The sequence below is a fragment of the Rissa tridactyla genome, chromosome 6, assembly GCF_028500815.1.
Source record: "Rissa tridactyla isolate bRisTri1 chromosome 6, bRisTri1.patW.cur.20221130, whole genome shotgun sequence".
In the NCBI taxonomy this organism is placed as follows: Eukaryota; Metazoa; Chordata; class Aves; order Charadriiformes; family Laridae; genus Rissa; species Rissa tridactyla.
In genome coordinates, this window is record NC_071471.1 from 60,454,431 (window position 1) to 60,477,349 (window position 22,919).

Genomic DNA, 22,919 nt, shown 5'->3' on the forward strand with positions numbered 1-22,919 from the left:
TGTCTACCTGAAACTAGTCATCTAGGCTCTCTGTCATCAGGGTACAGGGATGGATATTTGCAGATGATTCATGTCACCTGTCTCAGTTATCTTAGGATGGGATGTGTTGGTTTCTTGCTGTCTTTCTTTCTCTCCCTTTCATTGACTATACAGGAAGCCTGGAAAACTAGCTTAGACTAGATTTACAGCATCTCAGTGACTAGGTTCTGTTTCTTTGGAACGTATTGGAGAGCCACTTCAACCATTGTCCTGTCTCCAGGGTATTCCCGATGCTCCCACATGCACGTGGGAATTGCTCTCCAGGTAGCATCTAGCCTACCATCAGTGCAGTGCCTCCCATCTCACCGCCTCTGACGGAGGTACTTGTTGGACCCACCCATTCAATGAAAGGCTGTGCAAAGTGACACTGGCCACTTCAGTGACGCATGATCCCCAGCCATACATTGCATTAGATGGTTCAAATATGGTCCCCTTGATATATGCATGTTTGGCACTCTGCCCTCCCAAAATCTCTAAACCTAAGAGAGGGGAATAACATCTCTTTACAGGTGTAAATGTTCAGCTCCTCTAAGCATTGCTTGTATATAATTACCTGGTGTTGATTTGAATCTGGCCACTTTGGGGACTAACAGAACAAAGATAGGCTTTTCTGGTAAATTTACAAGTTTGTGTCCGTGCTAATGAAATGGAACTGAGGAGTGAGATGGAGGGTAATATAAAGCGCTCTTATCAGCCCAGTTTCCTAATCCAGCCTTCTCTGTTGCAGGGTGATCTCCAAAGGACAAACATTCAGCTTGATTTTGGAGACGGCATTGCAGTATCCTATGCTAATTTCAGCCCTGTTGAGGATGGCATCCGCCACGTGTATAAGAGTGCTGGAATCTTTCAGGTGACAGCATATGCAGAGAACAGCCTGGGCTCTGACACTGCTGTCCTCTTCCTGCATGTGGTCTGTAAGTACTTCCAGCTGGTAGATTCCTTGGGTGAAAACCTGACCTCACTGAAAAACCCTGCAACTTCAGTGGGGCCTAAGAATACACGCAAACCTACCATCATACGCAGCTCACGCGCTTCCAAAGGCTCGGACTTTTAGACATTTTTCTATCTTGTTAAGTAAACTTTATTGAATGAAGAGGAAGGGAAGTTTCTTTTAACACAAGTATATTTGCAGTCCTCCACAGATACAGAGAAAAGTTTGAATATGTTTCACGGGCTTTCTGAAAGGGTCAGAGACCAAACAGCATATGAAATAAAATCCACATATGTGTTTTCAATGTGCTTCTAATACCAAGAGGTTTCGATTAATCTACTGAATTTTTAGTCAGTTATTCAAGATTTAGAAGTTTATGGTGCTTATTAAAGAAAAGAAAAGCATTATGCTCAGCATAATTCCTGGGACGTGAATGTACCGGGGGTTAATGTGCTACTTTTCATATTTCATGTTTGACATACATCCCTGACTTATCCCTCCTGTTTGGTAGATCAGTGCAATTTCTCTCCACTTGGCACATGAGCAAACTCAAATATAAAGCCCCCAGCTGGCTTTCTCAAAGCCACAGGAGAGAGCAGAGGGTGTGGAACGCAGGATGAGACCAGGAAGATCCCAATTCTTTGTCCTGCTCTCAGACGGCTAGATCTACTGGGTAGCGAGCTTTGTCTGTGTTCAGATGTACCTCATCGGTTTTGCCCCTAATGGTGTTCACAGCCACGTCTGTCTTCCCCCTTAGCCTCTCAGAATGTCTTCTAGCCTGCCTGTCTTTTAGTTCAGCGTTTCTGCTGGAAGGAAGCAAGTCAGAAATTTCCAACACTCAAGAACTTTTTTCTTCTTTTTAATTTCAAGCTCCCTGTGTAAAGGAATAAATGTTCCTTGAAGGTTTTATTATGCTCATAATTCCCTCAAAGTCAATCATGGCTGCATTTAACAACCTGTTATTAGAGCATTAACTGTTTTTTCCTTCACCTTGGGCCATTAGCTGACAAAAGTGATGGTTACGTGGTAATAACCAGCTTTGTATGGATTATCCGATTTTTCTCATAGGAACTGCTTTTTCATGTTGAGGATTTTGGAGCAAAATGCAATGAGGGGCAGTTGCTTGTCCTGGTTGTGCTACTCTACCCTCTTCTTCCTCAGCCTCTCAGATCTCTCCTTTGACTTTTTTAGCATTCTTAGGTGGCCAGCTTATTATCTCTAGGGAAATATTTTGTAAGCATTTACACTCATACTGACATTGAAATAAGATGATACCTCAGTAGCAAACTTTTAATATATTTGGATGTACTAGTCAATATAGGAGGTTTGCCGTTGGAGCTCAAACGTACAAACATAAACGCCTGCTAAATAAATCACCCTTATTATATGATCTGTCTGGTGCTGGAATCCTGTGTGGGGAAAAAAAAGGAGAAAAAAGCTCCTTGGCCTCAAGCAACAGCAGTTTTCTACCCTGCAGCTTTATCAGGGGTCAGTCAACTTTTCACCTGTCTGGAATTTGCTGTCAAGCTGCTCATCTCTTCATTTAAAGGAACTGAAGATAGTAGTGCGCTGTCACAAAATAGGGGGAACCTACTATTCTTGGAAACCCAGAGTACTTGCTACGGGCAGAGTTCAGGAGTGACTTGCTGGTAGAGACCCCTTGGGAAAGAGCAGGGGGAAAAAAGAACAAGTTTTAGGGAGCCAAAAGCAAGAACAGTGTCCCACTGTACTCGGGGCTGTATGTTCCAATGGTAAAAGAACAGCTCTTGCTCTCCAAAATCCTTGTAATCCAAGTAGGTGGAGAAGTGATTAATGTCCCCATTTCATGCTTGAAGAGCTGAGAGGTAACACAAGAAGATCGTCTCAGTTAAAATCATCAAATTTCCTGCTTCCTAGAATTAACGTCTTATAAAAAAGAAATCTCACTTCTTTCTTATTTCATCCTTTTCCTTCTCACAGTGATAGTCTATCAGTTTGCTGAGTTTTAAAAGGTACCATCCAGAAAGACTCAGTAGCACTGATGTGCAGCAGTTACCAGCTGAAATACGGTACCAGTAAAAACAAAAAATTAAGCAATGGAGATAGTAAAAGCTTTAAACAAACTAGCAAACAAAGCCTCAGTATTTTTTACATGTTTTTTCTGGAGAGGAACTGGCTTCTTAATTCTGGACTTCATGCACTGGACTCATTCTGGACATTTGCATTTATTAGACAAAACTTTACATTGATACTGTGTTTTTTATTAAGTCTTTCAGAAACACGTTCTTCTGACAGTTAAGTGCTTTGATATGCCAATGCTCACATCTTTCAAGTAGTTCCTGTCTTTTCACTAGTGGTAACTGATTCCCCAAAGACTTCTCAAGGTCAGGCCAAAGTCAAAAAGTTACCAGGGATTTCCAAAATCATGAGTCTGTCTTTTGGAGACCTTCTAAAAAAACACTCAGAGTGTATTAATCAAGGCATAAATGCCTCATATATAATCAGATTTAAGTCATCTTGGCTAAAATGATTTTCCCACAAATCGTAGTAGCTCAGCGGATATATTTTCAAGAAAACACCGTCTTTCTCTCTTGTGTCCTATCCCTCAAGCTCTCAATAGCAGCTTGCCCTATCCAGTGCAAAGCCAGTTCATTACTCTCCCTCAAACTGCATTTAAAAAATTCTTCTAAGCACGGTGCTGACCCTGTCTGAAATTAGCACTGTGGAAAATGTGCATTTCTGGCTCCCTCAGAATTAAAAGTGATGAACAGAAATGTATGATTTTATGTTTATTAATCTGGTATCTTTTTCTGTTGCTTATTGACTGCTGAAATTCTCTTGTATTGCTATAATAGAGTCTCACTGCTGACATAAGACATTTGATTTATTTAAAGGAAAGATCCTTGCTGTTCACAACTGCGCAGGGAGGATTTACCTCAAAGCCTCTAATAATGAACTGTCTCTTCCCACAGGTCCAGTGGAGCACGTCCATCTGAGTGTCCCCTTTGTTGCCATCAGAAACAAAGACGTCAACATTACTGCAGTAGTTTGGCCCAGCCAGGCAGGCACACTTACCTACTTCTGGTGGTTTGGTAACAGCACCAAGGTATGGCTGTCCTTTGGTTCATTTTTACTTCCTAAGCTTGTTGCACCAGACAGGGAACTCTCTCAGCCCTAATAAAAACTTCTTGCCTTTGCTTGTTTTGTGTTTTAGTTTTTTTCCTTATCTAAAAAGGGTTGTCATTATCTGAACTTCAGCCTTTGTGAGTTTATTTTCTCCTGTCTCGTGTTGTTCTCTAGAGTCATTACTTTTTTACATCTGGTTGTTATCAGCCGTACTGAGCTTTGAAGACCACTGTTATTACTAGCGTGCACTTGCAACTTAACTGAATTGTGTACCGCTATATATGAGATAATACTGGCTTTTAACACAATGTTTAAAAACTGCTGGTGTTCAAATAACTATGGGGGTTTGCATTATGTACCAGTATGCAGTAAATAATGCTCGATTCCAACACAATACTTTAAAACTGTTGGTGTGCAAATAACCAGTTGCATCTAGAATTTCAAGCTGGACCCTCAATGAATTGTTTGTGTCCATCCATGACTATTGTCAACAATCTTGGGTAATCTGAGAGAGATGAGATTACTCCCTTGGGTAATCAAGGGAGATGAGACTTCTTTGTAATGAATTTTCAAATGCTTGGCAAAAATTTATTATAAAGAGCTTTTTTATCAATAAAGTGAATCAAACTACAAGTTGCGGTCATGCTTTCAAATGGAGAGAGCAGGATTTCTTATTAGCTATAGTTTTTATTGTAGGCTTTAGGAGTGAGACGGCTGACACAGGCACTATCCTCCATTATTACAGTTGTGAAATGTACAGCTGATAATTTTGCAATGTAGCGTCTGCTGTTATTTACAAAAGCAGTTTAAGTCACACCATTGTCTACATTGTTGAGTGGCAGTTGAGGGTATGCACTGAGGTGAGATCACAGTAGAAAAAAAACAGGGGTTTTACATGAAATATGGAACTCGAGATAAAAAATAGCAGGCATGCAAGTATTTTATTTTCTCTTTGACAAAGCTGCTCGCGTTTTAACCTCTTACCCTAGCTACCAACAGCAGCAGGAGAAAAAGAAAAAAAAAAAGTAAATGCTGTGTCTACTGGGATTTTACGTCAAGTCAGGAAGCTTACTGTAAGAACTTACCTATTTTTGTGGAAGCATAACTGAGGCACTGGAAGAGCTCAGGAACAAAACCTACTTACTTTAACTCGGCAAATTGCTGTGCCCTAGCTGAGCTGTGGCAACCACCCACATACGCACATCCAGTCCATGACAAGTACCAGCTAATTCCACATAGTTTATTCTGCACTGAAAGAGAGGGATGCAAAATCACATTACAGTTCAGATATTTTTGGCTCAGCGCTCACACATGGACAGCCATTAGAGTACATCTGAGACAATTTAGGTACTGGTAACTTGATCCTCTGCTTAAGCCCTCCAGTGTACCCGGGTGTCAGAGTTTTCCTGCCTTTTTTTTTGTCCTTAATATAGAAGTTGGTTGTGAATAAGGCCTTAAAAAAGATTTTTGGAAATAGAAAGTAATCTAGAAAAGGTAGAGCAAAGCAGTGGTGTTTGAAGATTTCCATACAGCTCTCACGGTGCTTGCATCTAGGTTGTAAATGTGATCTGTTATCTGTTTTATCTTCTAGCTTAAATTTCAGACCCATAGGCAACAGAGTACAGGTAGATATGGATGTGTTTGGGATGGATGCTTTGGACATAGCTGCACATGGAGTAGCTGATTCCTATGATACCTTGGGGCGATTGTACATGTTGCTGAAATACGTTGAGGTGTGGATTGGTAAAGATGGTGCCACTTACCTGTGGCCACATCAAAGACTCAGAGCACCTTTTGTCCTTTGCAAACCATCAGCTCCAGCTACTTCATGAAATGTACTTCAATTTCAACTCTGACAGAAGTATGGCAAAGGATGTAACATGATATAAATGATAAAGACATAACAACAGCAGCCACCTCTTTTTTTTCAGGACGAAAGTCTGCATCACATCAAAATTCCTTCTGGGATGTTCAATGTACATGTCAGATCCTTCTCTGTGCCCACTCATGAGCAAACTATGGTGCTCTAAGTACAGGTGGAAGACACGGGGATAGTGATTTGTGTGTGAATTAAAGGATGAGGTGTGTAAAGTTGTGCATAGTGACTGGTATATATTCTTGTTCCATTCTGAGGGATTGCAGCTTCATTTCCTGTTCAGCCCGTCGGCATCCCGGGCAGAACCAGACGTGTCTTGTGTCATGGTGCAGTCTCGCTAGGGTGCTCCCTGTGCTGCTGCACAGGCAAATGTTGTCTTACAGTCAAATGACCTGGCTGAGGCACTTGTGCTGCCCTCCCCACCCTGCTGGAACCGTTGTACTGAATTTCTACTGTGCTGATTTTTGCAGTATACCCAAAGGCCAAGTTGCTTGGATTAACACAGGTCCAGTTTAATAAATGTGTCCAGCTGTCTAATAGGTTTGAGCAAATGAACCTTAAACTACTTGATTTAATTTAGAGTTACTTTCCAGGTCTTGGTGCTTGAATTAAAATTAAGGAGTTGGCTGAATGTTAAAACTCCATGATGGAGGTGAAATCATCCATGATAATGGAACGTCCAGCATACACACACACGAAAAGGAAAAACTGTAATTTGAAAGGCCAGATTGGTTCTTCTGATCTGCCTTTGCACAGAATTACAACCTCTAATGTCCAGGAAGAGTGCTAATATCGCTGCAGTTTGATACCGGCCCATTCTGCTTGTCCAGGATGTGTGTATATCGAAGTATACATTAGCCACACCTCCAGGGCTAGCAGAAGCTGGCAGCCTTGTTGACTCGGTGCGTGAGTCCCATGTGAACAAACAGATTTGTATTTTTTTTTCTAGTGCTTTTCAGCTCATGGATGAGGGGGTCCAAAGGGAGGTGGCATTCTGCCAGGAGGGAAGAGTGAGCCTATGCCAGTGGAAATTTCAATTTGGCTATGAAAACAGCATATATGGCCACTGTTGTGAAACGGGGGCAGGTGGGCAGTCTGATGGGATGCAGCGTGAGAACTGGAAGGTGGATGTTTAGGGGTTTTCCTCTGGAAACAAACAGGCAGTGTAGTGAAAGGACAGTAGCAATGGTACAACGGCTTTATCTGTGCTCTTAGACCTCTGTGTGCTTTTGCAATGGAGGCTAGCATCACTATTTCCATTTTAATGGTTTAATCTAAACCAAGAGATCTGTCTATAGACCAACTGTCAGATCAATTGCACTGCGAGGGTTAGACCTTTGATTTTCACTATACAAATCTCTTTTCCCAAACATGGTGCACTTTTCTCATCTAGATGTGTATCTGTGTGAGAGTTTCCTGTGCAAAGAGGAGAGCTGTAGGGCTATCAAGGACATTTTTGTTTGAGAAGGTGCAGATAAAAGTAGTCTTCTCTGGTAGGGCTCTGAGCTGGCTAAATTCAGGTCATCTTTACTCTGGAAACCATTCAGACACATTCAGCCAGCATTGTCAGCAGGTATTATGCCATGGTTTCAGCCTTGTTAGCATGGTTGGAGCTGCTCAAAGCATGGACGGGGCAACGCTGGGTGCCCTCACTCCGACCTGAGCAGAGTTGCTCTGATATAGATAGATAGATCTGTGCTCATAAGGGCACAGGCTTGCCCTGAATCTGAACACTATGGATTATTTGAAGAAGCATCTGCATCTTTGGTTTACCTTCAGCGCTGGTTTTAGCTGGATCCTGTGTTTTGTACAGCTGATATAGCAACTGTGCTGAGGGTGTGTACAACACTGCATTCTGCAGCACTGGTTCTGCAATTGCTGACTGTGCTCTACTGAGGTATTCGTAGCATAATGAGTTGCAGTTCAATACAAAGATATTTCAGGAAGCATTTACTGAAGTGAGAGAAATCTTTGCCTATGGGACAGTTCTCATTGGGTGGTGTTGGGCCACATTTAGGCCTTAGCAGGACATGCAACCTTGGAGCACCTTTTCTGTATCAGGGAGGAAGGATATCGTGCCCTGGTGGATTAGTCAGGTGCATCTTGTGATCCTGAGTTAACCTCACCCTGATTTTGATATCGCCGTCTCTGTTTACCTCTTGCAGCCCCTCATCACCCTGGAGAGCAGCATCTCGTACACCTTCGCTGTGGAGGGGATGAACACCGTCACTGTGCAGGTCGCTGCGGGCAGTACCCTCATCCAGGACACCAAGGAGGTCGCAGTGCACGGTATCCTCAGCCTTTTACAATCAGATCTCAGGGGGGTTATCAAGAGGTGAAGAACAGGCAGTCGCTGCTGAACCAATATGAACTCCATAGTGCCTGGAGGAACTTCTGAAGACAAACTGTAAACTGAGTAGCTCAGATATGTCATGATCACAAAACACAGAAGTGAACTGGATGGGGCAGCTAGCCAAATTTGTAAGCTCAGCCCTGTCATAAAGTAGCTGGTGTCTCCTTTGCCTGTTGGTCTGTCTGTATACCCTGACTGAGAACTCCCAAAAGGAAAAAACACTTAGAGCTGTAGCCAGACTGCCTTCCCTCGGCCTCCTAGCTGTGGAAAGAAGTAGTCATAGTGCATCATTAAGGTGGCCTGAATACAGCTAGTGTTTCTCTTCATACAGTGACTGTATAAACGTCAGGGGTCTGGAAAACAGGGGGCAGAAATTAGTCTGTTGTTGCCCATCTCCCATGCCACAGCTGGAGGTCCGAGTGTGTCCACTGGACTTTCCTGTGAGTATTGGTATGTTCTGCCGTATGTGTACATCACGGGCTCCAAAAAGCACCCTTTGACAGACCCCAGAGCTTACTCTATTTGGAGCGTGATAAAGGCTGAGTGGAAGGGCTCTCTCAGCAGTTTTGGCCAGGACTTTGAGATTTCTCCAGAGAATAACTTCCACCCTGGGCTAGTCTTAATTTTTCTTATCCAGTTATTGTCATCCATCATTTGAGGGCAAGCTTTTCTTTGAATAGCAAGTTTTATTGAGAGACCTGGGCTTCAAACAACTTGGGTTGCAGCGTGTAGTTGAAGTATGTGTGTCTTGTTTCAGTAATTAAATATAAATAAATGTCCTGCTGATGGCTGGAAAGCTGTATGCACAGATTTAACAACTAGCTAAATAGATATTTATTGATTGCCTGGCTGTGAAATGCAACGGGTTTTAATAATTTGTTAATATGATTTAGTGATACCCAAACTCACTATTAGCAAATGTAAGTAACACCCTACTTGATCATTTTGAGCAAAATGCAACATTGCAAAATGCAGCGTTTACTTCTGGGAAACTTGCATCTTTCCAGCGGTTTCTGGAATAAGCCAGAATCAAGTGTATCTGAGAGGGTTCCCCACAGGGAATCTCGATCTTTGGTCCCGGTGGGTCCCACAGAGCACTCCTCACTCTCTGTTTTTAAACACCTTGTAATAAATATTGCCTTCTATTTAAAAGATCTAGAGCTTTGGGCTTTATCACAAAGAGAAATTGATCCAGTTGGAACATCCAAATAGTCCTATGCAGCACCGTGCTGCAGACTGACCTGATCTGAGGAGGGGGTCCTTCCAGACCCCCAGTCGGGTGATCAGTTCAAGTCTGAGTACATAAGCGAGTGACACCTTTGGTAAACATGCACTCTGCTAAATTTGTATACTAATCTCTGTCCTGTGTTAAGTTGTTATGGCTCTAGGCAGGAAGGCATGGCTTTCTGATGTTAGCAGTGGAGGAGATTGATTCAGGGTTTCCTCAAATTGTGATTAACAGACCAGAATTTACAAAAAAAAAAAAAAAATTGGACACGGTACTGAGGGTTCAAAAGTCAAAGTCTTTATATATCAGGCTCTGGGTTAAGCCGTCAGAACTTCAGAGTGTTTCCCTGGCTCTCTTTGATGCTTGTTTTATTTGAAAATATACTGCACTATCTAAAAAGAAAGAACAGATCTTGCAAAAGATGCAACTTAAATGCTGTGCTGGCACATCCCTGCTGTTCTGTAGATTTCCTCATTTATACTCTTGCTGGTTTATCTTGATCTAAAACTGGTACCTTCTTACAAATGATTAACGGTACTTATTTGAAGTGTCTGGACATCAGGTGCTTCAAGCTGAGGCACAGCACATCTCCAAAACCAGAAATGGAGAGTCTTCTACCCTGAGAACTTATATCTGAGTATGATTCCCATCCTGGATCTGTGTCTCCCACTGGCCCAAATCCATTGTGCACATTTATAATAAGGATTCCAGGCTTGGTCTCTGGTGGCACCAGAGGGCGGAGTTGGAATTGCAGAAAAATTTAAATTGTTCTGTGTTCAAAGTCTAGGAAGTTTTTCTTCCTCCCTGCAATCAGTCAATTTGGAAGTAATTTCAAAGTGTTTCATGAATAGCCATTGCTTGATTAGCCAGTCATTAGCACCACTGGGTTTTGATTTGTTGGGGTATTAACTACTCATGGCTTCCCTCCAGGAGAGCAAACAGATAATACCTGCTTTTGAAAACATTACTTACAGTAAGTGTTTGTTCTCAGAGCACAATGCATGCAATTGCACAGACTTTCTGAATTTCAGCCAGAGGCCGCCTTATTTACTGGTCAGCTTCCTTGTAAGCAGAATCTGATGAAGTTGAGTGGCAAAATTATGAAGCCCAGAGGCATCATGAAGGGAAGGCATCCTTGCACCTCTCCCATTCTTGCTTCCACTTCTTCTGGGAAAAGCCACAAGTTGGCATTAGGGAAAAATGTCCTTTATAAGAACTGTTGTAAGAATTCTTGCTTTGCAAGCTTTGTCCTGCTTAGTGTTAGCCAGCCCTTTTTCTTCCTTCAGCTTTTCCTCTGTCTCTCGCTTTAAGATAATTATGGTCTTCCTGTTGTCTTCTGTACCCTTGGCTGTACCCCGAACACTGTCCATTTAACACTGTCCATTTAATCTTCTTATAAATACTGTTTTTCTGCTCTAGAGTATTTCCAATCTCAGCTCCTCTCGTTTTCTCCCAACTTGGACTACCATAACCCTGACATCCCTGAATGGAGACAAGACGTTGGCAAAGTCATCAAGAGAGCTCTAGCGCAGGTGAGCATCTGTTTCCTGGTCTGTACTGGCAGCGACTAGCCTGTTTGTGTAAAACACACGCTTTTTCAACATGCTAACTTAAAAGAATGCGAAAGAACAGCAGTAATGAAGCTATCATTTTAAATCAATAAAAAAGCTTCTTAATATGCTGGATCTTTTTACAGAGGCAAACTATATTGGGAATTTTGTGGAAATATTATAATTACTTTTATTAATGTTTCTGTTGTGCTTTTTAGCTTTTAATATCCCTGAGGACTTTACAAATTCTAGATTGGAATGGTATCATTATTATTCGTAATTTGCCCAATTGATACTACAGTATGTACTGTTTTCTACTGCAAACGTTTGGGTGGTGTTACTGTGTGGTGTTAAACAGCTGATCCACTTCATCCCGGAAGACAAACATTGTAGTACGTTGGATGCATGAGGAAGATATTTTTATCTCTTCCTAATACCCAGTCAGGAGTTCCACATGCAGCTAAGTGTAGCAACTGGTGAACATTATAAATCTCTACTGCCTTTCCAGCTGGGGCAAAAAATTGAGGATTCAGAGGGAAAATAAACTTACCTTTAAAATACAGGACAAAGAAGGACTACTGGGTGGAAGATACTGTACCTTCCTTTGGGATTAATTAGAATATGTAAACTAGCACTCATATTTTTGCAGGAAAGGGGACAGAATAATTTATAATATGAAATAGGCGGGGACTTTGGTTTTGTGTAAAATCAGGAGACAGAGTTAGGCAAGCTTTTGTGGTTTTTTTTTACATTCTGTCAAAAATGTATCACGTTGGGTTTTTTTGCTTCTGCTACAGCTGTTGTTAGAAATGGAGGCTGATTATTTTTACCGGGAAAGTACATTCCTGCTCAGCTTTTCTCATCTGCAGCCCACTCAAAATTCACAGTTTATAAGAGTTTCCTTGATTGTTTTGCCATCCTGAGAAAACACTAAGTTTGTTTGTTTAAACTGCTGTTCCCTTTTGCTGTATTCAGAGTCAAGCTTGCAGAAAAAAGAAAATAATGAGGTTGTAACTACGAACGGTTACAAACAACAGTAGAAATGATGTAGAAGTGCTTGCTCGTATATCCTTTTGTGACTGGTTGCAGCCTGTGGTTTATGTTTATTGGATGGATCACAAGGAACGGGCTGCTCCATTGATACGTTTCAGTTCAGGAATGAGGCCAAGGAGCTTGAGGTGGGGTAGGACCAGGGAGCTAATGGGCTTAGCCTCACGCAGTGGAGAGTTTCTGAGGATGCAGAAGTTGGATCTGGGGAGAAAGGGCAGTAGCCTCAGTGGGCACGTCGTGCTGAAGACAGTTGTGAGAGTTCAGATATGGAACAGTTCAGGAAACTGCGCAGTTCCTAGCACAGCCCTCCCGATCAGCCCCAGTAGTATAAAGTCTCCCCCGGAGACATGAAGTTATTCGTGAATGGCAAATGTGGATCCCCGTAACCTGATATTAGAAGGTGATTGCAGGCAATTTTCTTCATATGTCCCTGTTAGTTGCATACTTGCCAGTGATTGCTCTTAGCCAGACTCTCTGGATCTGACTTTGGGTCATTCTTTTGTAGCGAGAAGGACTATATGAAAAATCCACATCTGGAGACAAGCTAGGTTTGGACTTTGCACTGAGATCTTTGGGTCCAGGGGTGTTGTCAAGCCTACATTTACTTCAAGAAATGAAGTAGAATGAATCATTAGCAGAACCTCTATTTCTAACCCGCCAAATGGGCAGAACCATTAGGACCACAACACCTACAGTGGAACTGGCAAATAACAATTTGATGGGAGCACAGTTTCCCGTAGTGAATGGAAACATCAGTAACAGAATAGCAACTAGACCTTCTTACTTTTCTTTTAGGTGACCGGTATCCCTGATGAACAGATCTTGGTAGCTGTATTTCCTGGGCTTCCTACTTCTGCTGAACTCTTCATACTGCCCCATAAAAACACAACAGAGAGGAGGAAAAGCAGCGAGGCTGATCTGGAGCAAGTAAGGAAAGAAGGATTCATGGAACACTCATTCCTATCATACCATTTGCAGATGGGCCCCTTAACTTGTGCAGCACTGGAAATGACTTATTATAAGTGTGATGGAATTGGATGCATCTGGGACTGTGGCAGTATAGTTTATGTCATTACAGAAAATGATTTTCAGAGGAAAAATGGGCTTTTCTAATACCTCACTGAGATATGTCACAGTCTACCAGCAGTGGTTCTTCCTAGATCAGTGGTGTGTCCTTATTACAGTAGTTATGGCCAAAGGAACCTTGAATATGTACTCCCTCTACTCCCTGGAGGAATGCTAATAGACAGAGGCCAAAGCAGCAAGATAATATACTGAGGTTTACTAAAAATAAATCAGGCTCTTCAGCTCATATATCACTGGAACAAGACCTCTTTTTTCTGCAGCAGCGAATGGCGTGTGCAAACTATATTTGGAAGTTACAATATCCATCCATTTAGATAAATAGGTAATTACAGTGATGAATAGCAACAGTGATATGCAGACAAGGGAAGAGCTAGGAACAACAGCACTAGTCTGCTGAAGCTTTCATGCTAGAATTACCAAGTGATTAAATCAGCTCTATAAAGGCAAAGGAATGAAGTACTGCTGGAAAGGCTGCTTAGCTCAAGCTAACGTTCTTGTATGCAGCATTTTTACTGCGTGCAAGCTATGTGGGAGCCCATCTCCAAGGAACTCTTGGAGGAGTAACTCTTCGGTGATCAAACATTAAATAATTCAGAGGACTCCTGAATTCTATGGAACCTCTTGTCACCCACTGAGCAAGGTCAGTCCCCTCAGAGCAGTACATTTGTCCTACGAGGATAGCAAAGATTTATGGTGGTGGGTGAGCAGAAGAGATGATGAATTGTGGTGCGAAGGTTTGGAAGGCTCTTTGGAGGGATTTTCTTGGGTTTTCCATCCTTTTCAGTAGGACCTACCCATATTAGAATTCCCTCCAAACAAGCTGTTGTGTCAATATTTCATATATCAGTATTATGCAGACATCTCAGATTAGGTTTCTGACTAGCTGACCACAAGGCCTGAATCTCCAGTGCTCTAATTTTATTGACAGTCTACTCGGTTGTACTTTGGCACCTGTTGTTGGCTGCTGCTTGAGGAGCTCTGGCCTGGTGAGTAGGCCATCAGAACTACTCTAGGGAGACCAGGCATTAACTAACTCAGACTCTGGTGTGACAAGCAGAGTATATGCTCTGAGACAACCAAATGACATATCATAGCTGGGTTGCTGAGCCATGAGTAAATGCCAGTCCAAGGCCCCTCTTCTAAATGAAGGAGAAATATGGCAAACTTGCCATTAATCTTCAAAACTGGTTTGTCTCGTCCACAACAGCCTATTTAAACAGGAGCTACATGTCGAGGATTGTCCTAGTGATCAATGGGAGTAAATAAGTGTTACTAGGTTGGACTAGCTAACTCAGTTCCATCATCCACCCATGAAAAGCCAATATGTCAGTGATTTCCAAGTGCATTAGATCAAACTCACAAGATATTGTGGAGGGTGAAAAGATCCTTATCTCTTTTCCCTCCCCCACCACCCTCCTCAAAAAAAGAAAAAAAAAATTGCTAATTTACTTTCTTGAGTTTGCTTCCCAGGAGAGATATAATAACATACTCTGTGAGTCTCAAAAGTCCTGGAGGGAGACTTGCATGCAATAACACTTAGTTCCGTCTAAAGCACACATACATGTTTCTCTCCACTTCCTCAGTCTCTCTCTCCCCTCTCTACCTGAAGCCAGTAAGAGATGTTAGCCACCTTTCATGGGCTACATGCATTCCTGAATGTTATCCAGAGCTTGATGTCTTCTATATTGTAATTACTGTACCTCTTATTATTTCATCAGGTGGTAGAAATCCTGTTTAATGCTCTCAACCAGAACCTGGTCCAGTTTGAACTGAAGCCTGGTGTTGAAGTCATTGTGTATGTTACTCAGTTAACATTAGGTGAGTATGGCATCAATTGCATAGCTGTGGTTCTCTTGAGGCTTCAGGCAACTCCAGGAGAACCAGACTACATCAGAGCACTCACAGTTTGGTATGTGCTACTGGGATACGTAGGACTGATCATATTGAGACATTGTCCGCGGTAGAAGCAGGAAGCGTTAAAAACAGAATCCAGCAGTGGCACCTTCATGCACCAGTTTGTACAAGTATTAAAAGTACCACTTAAGAGTTCCCTATGGCTTAATTAACTAGTGCATTGATGTTTTTCAAGTGTTTTAGAAAATCAGGCGAATGGTATTCTATTAAGCCCTCATTGGGCACCTGTGGAATTCAATGGGAGTATTACCAACTTTCATGGCTGTTGGATCAAATCCTTATTGCAAAGGGCTTGTTAATGTTATGACTAGCCCAGAAGCTTTATAGGGGCAAAGTACTCATGAAAAGAGGATCTAGGCCTCTTAGAGGGAATACGTGCCTCAATATTGACTTTTACAAATTAGAACTTATTTACATTTCAATGTTACCTATCTCCATTTTCCCACAGAGTAATGAATAGTCGCTTTAAGCTTCATCACCCCCTTTGCTTAAATCACCCTAGTGTGAAGCTCTCAGTTACTGCTGAGAATTTCAGCCAGCCTAGTGTGAAGCTCTCAGCTATTGCTGAGACAGTGATGGCTACAGAGGAGATGATGGATTTGTTTTGCCCTTGGTTTTTATGACTGCCCTTGCAATCATCTGAAATGTGGGATCTTGTGGATGTGACATTGCTGATAGTCTCTCCGAAAGATTGGGATTCCTGTCCCACGATAACACACTTCAGCTTCTTTTTACGTGAGGCTCTCAGAGAGCCGAGAGCTGGGCTAAACCAAGGCTTGTAGCCTATCCTGCAGGTAATGCCTTTTTACCTTCACTCTGACTGTTGTTTGGGGCTTAGAGTCAGATGTTAACAGGAGCAAGCTGGAATGAATTAATTTGCAAAACTGGGAATGAGATATAAATATCTGCAGCCTCCAGGTTCAGAATCTGGGTTTGTTCTAGTAAGACACTGCAGAAGGTGAATTTAGCTTACAGTTCTCAACTATTCTCACAGCACCACCCCCCGAGTGGGGGTGCTGCTTTTGTTTCATGACCATTCCCATAGTATTTTGACTCAGATGAAATGACAGTCAATTCTTTTCCATGAAAGAGTCTGTCGAAGTAGTAGAAGCAGAATAGTGGCAGGATCAGACTCTTCGGTGTGAAAATTGTCGACGGAACCAAAAGAGACTCTATTTGCATGGACTTTGTCCTCATCTTCTGAGTGACAGGAAAACAATAGAGAACAGAAAAAGAACCAAACCCAAATATTTATGCAGTGAGAAACACTCATCTGCTACTTATATCATTTGTGCATCATTAGAGACTTCTCATCAGACTCTTGATTCTCTGCACAGTGCTCAGGCCATTAAGATGGTCTGTCCGATGAGCTGTGGGAATAGCTGCATAAACAAGGTACAGTAATACACTTTATTTAGCCCACCAAAATGTCAAGGATAGATGGATCAGATCTCAAAAATGTTATAATGTGGGTGTGTGCTTGGGTCCAGGATTATTGCTCTGGGCTCTCCACATTATGAAAACTGACTCAATTAAAAGTCCGTAAGGTGCAATACAAGGATGAACGTTGAGGCTTCTCACAAGACCAGATCTCTGTCACATGTGAGACAGACATATGGCTTGGAAGATGAGAGCCACGCTGTTCACGGATGCTGCAGGTAGCATCTCCAAAGAGAAATAGACATGCATTAAACCACACTTCATAAATTTCATTTCCACTTCAGTCCCTGGAAAAGCCTGAAAAGAAATAGCCCGAATGCTAACACAGGAGTGATCGGCGTTCAGCTAAGCATGGCTTGCTGCCTTTTCACTGTACTGTCTTGAAAAGGAGCTTGTCTTTCAAAGGACAAGAATGTCAATTTGTTTCCTACTGATTGGTCTTGCAGAAAACAGCGTGCCCATCATGCAGCGGTGATAAAGCAGATGTGGCAGAGACAGAGTTGAGCTCAACTCTCTGGTAGTTCACGTGATCCCTAATAATATCTGCAAATGTAATGCTCTGCTTTTCTCCTGCAGCACCCCTTGTCGATTCCAGCACGGGTCACAGCAGTTCAGCAATGCTGATGTTGTTGTCTGTGTGTTTGTAGGCTTGGCTGTCTTTTTTAATCTACAAATTCAAGAGGTAAGCTGAGAAACTTTGGGGGATGGAGGAGGAGGCACTGGGTGGTTTACAGGAATCTAGGCAGAGCAGTGCATGCATGCAGATGTAGAGCGAGTTATTCTGGCCTAAGGCTTAGACCAGTGTAGTCCCTATTTCTCGTATATATAGAGAAGACCATCTACTGCCCTTCCAACCCAAACAATGCTCTGAAAGCTCACCAAGAGCTCAGAAATCAAGCTGTGACCTGCTTCAACAGATGTGTTTGAACCCCAGGCCAGAAATGGGAACCCTGTGTGCTCACTGAGTACTGAGCCACACAATGCAGGCTTAGTCAAAAAATCACGATGGATGTCTTCATAGAGTCTATATCCAGCTGGCCAACTGCCTTAGCGCAGCAGCATCTCATTTGTATCTTGCAAAGAGAATAGTTTAGTCTTGCAGAGGAACAGGTGTGATTATGTAAAGGGTGCGAGACTCAAAGCTAGAAAATTTTGTATTAAAAAATTTTGCATCAAAATGCCTTTGGGAATCTGTGCTGAGATTTTCTTTGCCAGATGTTAACATAAACCTTTCGCTTCCAGGCAGCAGGCAGGACCTGTGCTGGCCCACGGCACTTCACTGCTGCAAGCTGTGAAACAAAATATGGGATAAGAATGGTCCGTTTGCTGAAGAGCTGCCTTATGAGAATATGTTTTAGGCAGATGGAGCTCTTTAGGAGGAACTTTGCATTCAGTACAGGACTTACTGTGTTAAATGGTCTATGTGTCCAGATCCTGCCCAGTGACAAAATATTGTATTAAAAGCATAAGCTAAGTCTGACTTCAAAAAAAAAAACACACAAAAAAAACCAAACCAAAACAAAAAATTCTGGATATGACTAGTTCCTCCAAATTGGGAAGCTAGAGCTTCTACTGTCCAGATTCCAGCTATATGTTTCTCTTTCCAGCTTTTCTGCAGCCCAAGATAAGGCTGGTACTCTCTAATAATGTTTGTGGGATACGAACAGTATTAAAAATGGAATGATAAGACAGGCGTGTATCCTGGTCTCAAGGTTTGAAGCTCCTTCCATTTCTAAGCTCTTGCATTAACCATTTTCCAAACCAGTGGGTAACAGTGCTTCCCGCGCTTGATCCTGTTCACATCAAGATCTGTTACCAACCTCCCACTGACTTCAGTGGCCCAGGACAATTTCCAGAAAATCCACACACGTGAATCTGCTCAGGTGCAGATTTCCTGGCCGTCAGTGTGACTTGCTTGTTGCAGTCTGAAATCCTCTTTTTGCTTCTGTGAGTCCCAGGCAAATGGGGAATGGGACATGGGACTTGTTCGAAGCATTGATTTAATAATGTGCTGGGGAGGCAGCTGATGATTTCTGTCACTCCCAGATGTAGGATGAGGACGGCAAAAAGGTCCCTCTGGGAGAGATGAGTCAAGATGTAGGTACAACCCTTTGTAAGATGTGCTGTCCTTTGTGTCTTGGTGAGATGTATTCTTAGGTTTGGCCTAATGTCTTTGGCTCTGTGGTCAGCGATCGGTTCCCAGGAAGCAGGGTCTCTATATTCTGGCTGCCAGGAGCAGTGAGGAGCTTGGTGTAATCCACTCTGCTTTGGCAGTCCCCAGGTCATGTTATGCTACTACAAGCTTATAAAACGGATCCTTGTACCACTTAAGCATCCTGAGCCTTATGCATAGCAGCCATCAACCTTGTTCTGTGCTCCAGAACAAGGGAAAGAGCTGGGAAGACCCTGCCTCGTTAAAATCTGACTGAAAATTGAATGTATTACAAATTGGGAGTGAGAGGGAGGATGATTAAACATTGGTTCTGCTTAGTCCAAAGCTCATCATCTTGTTGTCCCCTCTTTTATGTTCTGTTCCAAAGAGGACAAACCCAGGTCACAGAGTTTAGGATTAAGTCAGTTACACAGAGTGTCCTCTAGCTTGATTTTTCAGAACAGAGAGTAACTGTTCAGCTCTGTCTAAAACCTCTGGCTCAATGGATCAGAAGTGAGAGTATGCAACAATTCTTAATGGAAAAAGGAGGTGAAAACAAAAGGTTTCCTCTAGCTCTCTGTGATGCCGAGGTCCCTTAGCCATGTGTACTTTTCTGATTAATGGTGATCCCAGCCTGAATACAGAACTGCTGCTTACAGGGAAGGGTTGTGGGGAAAGCATGGGCCTGCATGAATTTTTAATTCTACAACTTTATAGAATCGGTGCTTTGCTGGTTTGCACACAGACTCCTTATTATGAGTCCATCAAGTTATAGACTCGGCAGGCATATTAAACACTGCTGCCAGAGAGACGCTTGTTGAGGAGGTCTGGGTGGAAAGGGAAGGAAGGGAGAAAAGTAGGAAAATAATCTGTAAAAAGGTTCTTTCTTTTCTGGGATATTGAGCATATAGCAGGTCGATACTAGGTGTGTATGGGTGGTGAGTAATGGAGGGGCAACGGGGCAGTCAGTGTGTGTGTGTGGGTTCAGCTCACACTCAGAGATGTGCGGTGGGACGTTGTGGCCACCTGTGTCTGTGCTGGGAGGCACGGCAGGATTAGGTATGTGTGTATGGATGCACATATGTACAGCCGTCTCCGTTTCTTATTTCCCGAACTCTCTGAAGTACCTGAAGGCTCTCTGCCTCACAACTCTAAAGAGCTTTTCTCACTTTTCCTCTCAAAGCTCAAAAGACTATTACTTCTCTACCATTGCATTGTTTGGAAGCAAAACTAAGTCTTCCATTATCTCCAGACGTGTTCTTGTGTCCACGTTTCTACACACCTCTGGACGTATTCTGGCCACATAAATCCTATGGGAATGCATTTGTCCTCTCCCATCCAGTGTATGCGTTCCCTGTATAGTGCTTATGTCTTCTACTGATCTGTAAGGCAGGTCTGTAGGTTAGAAAGAGAGCGTAGGAGAAAGGGAGAACATCAGGAGTTTTGTTAACTGCTGCTAAACATCCCAAATACATCCTGACTTGCTGCTGGTTAGGAACAGAATGCCAAATCAAGCCAATAACACAAGTTTGAGGCCAGAAGTTCACTGGAATAAAATCAGTATAGATCTATTGAATTCATGAGAGCTGAGGCAATTTCCACTGCTTTCAATCTCTGTCATATCCAGCAGCAGACAGGTTAGCAGAGAGAGATGGCATGTTATATAGCTTCTTTTGAACACATCTTCTTTCTCTCTCCTGTGTGCTTTAAGGAACTGCAAGAATTATCTGATTTTTCCTTATTTTAGCAGTGTGGACTGTGTGGCACAGCGTCCTTTTAAGGGCATTAGAAAAAACAGTCAGTCACCTTCCAGCAGATAATCCTAGCAACCCCCACGGCGCTTAACACATTACTTTTCAGTTCTCTCATTTTAAACTCTCATTCATCCAGGGGTTACTATCTAACTATCTGTCTAGGCCTATCTAACGATCTGTCTAACTAACTGACTTTCAAGGATATTGTTCTAGCAGTCCAAGTTAACTGCTCTTGGAAGAAGGAAGAAGAAATAACCCCTTCCCTTTCTTGGCTTCCTGAGCAGCAAGGGAAAATAAGTCCCTGCAAACTTGCATGACCTGTAGCGTGGCAAACTGTTTTTGCAATGAAATGGTAACAAATAGACTTTGGGTGGCTGTTATGAGGTTCAAGTCCTTTCTGTGCTCTGAGGCAGGAGCAACTCTTTATAACTCTTTCTGATGTGGCAGTTCCTACCGAGTCAGTGTGGGCCTGTCAATAGAAACAAGCCTAGCAAATTTTTTTCTCAGCTGATAGTAGTGCACAAATTGATTTTTACTTTCGGTTTCCAATGCACCCTAATCATGTAATAAATACTGAGAGAGCTGGCAGTTACAGCTGATTGTACTTAGTTGATTGCTGCTTCCTGAGCTGCGTGCAGTGTCCACGGTGTGCATGGCTTCTCGTTTAACATGGCAGGACCAGAACATTTAGGTTTACAGCTGGAGGAGCCTCTGGGCACAGGACAGGAAGGCAGTGGCCTGAGCTTTAGACTGCTGTTGGAATTAATGGATGCTAACGGCACTTTTGGAGCTGAAGATCACTGTGGTGCTTTCACCATTCTGAGAGCTGATACTGTGCATCACTGCCAGGGCTGCATTTCTGGGATTGGTCTCAGTTTAGTTGGTCTGATTAATCAATGACATGCCAAGGATCCCTGCGCTACAGAATATAACCTCTCATTTTCCTTTCCTGTGCAGGAAAATCCCTTGGATTAACATCTATGCCCAAGTTCAGCATGACAAGGAGCAGGAAATGATTGGCTCTGTCAGCCAAAGTGAAAACGCCCCCAAAATCACTCTAAGCGAGTTCACGGACCCTGAGGAGCTGATGGACAAAGAGCTGGACACACGAGTGATGGGTGAGAGACAGCCCTCAGCTGGGGCTTGTTTCACAGCCTGGGTGAGGATGTTGGTCGCTGGGGAGTGAGGAAGGGGAGTGACAGTGACCCCAGGTACAAGCAGAGCCTGAGGCACTGAGATAGGGAGCAAAACTCTCTCTGCAACATGGTAGCCGAGAGTTTTTCTTGGTTTTTCAGCTTTTCTCAAGTGTTACATGACTGGGGTAGGAACCTGGAAACAGCAGCAGGTACGCAGGAGTTAGTAATGGCTGTGGCTCATACCTTTGCCTGCTCACAACCCTTTCTCTCCTGTGGAGGGGTCCCAAATTCCCCGAACCCTCAGAAGAATCATCTGAGCCAAGCTTCGACTGTTGGTGTGCTACCACTACAAGTGAATGTGTTCCTAGTAGCTTAATGAGTTTACTGCTGGTCAACTGAGCTGTAGCAACAGGTTTTCTGCATGCTCCACGCTTGTTGCAAATACAAAAAAGGATGTGCTGCTTTTAAGCACATTTTCTGTCTTTACACTTGCACAAGCATATCCTAAGCAGCAATATAGTGAGAAGCAATATAGACCAAACTGTTGAAGCCACTGCACTGACTCTCTTCTCCGTTTTCTCCTCCACAGGAAGCATCTCAACAATTGCCAACAGTGAAAGCACAAAGGAAATCCCCAACTGCACTAGTGTTTAATACTGAGAATCCACTTGGTCTACAACATTTCTGACTTTTTATTTGTAATTATTATTGTTATAATTATTATTATTATGAAAAAGAAAGAGTTATATGTCATTATTATCATTTGGGAGGGGATGGGGTGGGCTTTTTCTGTTTACCAGGGCTGCATTCATAAATAGCAGGAGTTCTTCATATTTAGGAAACACTCATCAGATTAGAAAGAAAAAACAAAGAATGAGTCAAGTGTGCAATGGGATCTGAATGCCAGCCTCCTGTTAAATATAGAATGGGAATTAAGTATTCAAAACCAACAGGTAGGTGTAGTACCTTAGGCAACATGTTGTAGGTAAATTGTCCCTTTTCAGCCCTTTTCAAAAGAAGTCATGAAATCAGCTATTTCATCTTGCCAGAGGGCTCAGGCTGGATTGTTGGACCAGGCTCTGCAACACGCCAACAGCCCTCGCTTCCCAATGACATGCATGTCTCAGCTTTTTACAGGATCTTGCCTCTTTTAATTGCTTTTAATTTCAGTCACCCTCTGGCACTGTTGACTGCTGAGAAAGGGGAAAAAAAAAATCGGAGCAAACACACTCGTCAGTGTTCCTTGGACTGTAGATTGGCTGGAGGGGACAGCACCAGGAGCAAGGAAGGAGCATGCCTGAGTTT

General features: G+C 42.8%; 1 protein-coding gene across 1 annotated transcript in view; it reads left to right on the forward strand.

Moving 5' to 3' along the window:
- Nucleotides 1-22,282, forward strand: part of SORCS3 (sortilin related VPS10 domain containing receptor 3) — a 303,973-nt gene extending 281,691 nt beyond the window's left edge. Inside the window, 9 exon segments of the mRNA XM_054205785.1 lie at nucleotides 767-953; nucleotides 3,922-4,055; nucleotides 8,117-8,240; nucleotides 10,952-11,064; nucleotides 12,928-13,059; nucleotides 14,937-15,036; nucleotides 17,149-17,254; nucleotides 21,436-21,596; nucleotides 22,204-22,282. Of these exon segments, the coding sequence (XP_054061760.1) occupies nucleotides 767-953; nucleotides 3,922-4,055; nucleotides 8,117-8,240; nucleotides 10,952-11,064; nucleotides 12,928-13,059; nucleotides 14,937-15,036; nucleotides 17,149-17,254; nucleotides 21,436-21,596; nucleotides 22,204-22,268 (1,122 nt within the window). The 3' untranslated portion in view covers nucleotides 22,269-22,282.
- The last annotated feature ends 637 nt before the right edge of the window (nucleotides 22,283-22,919 follow it).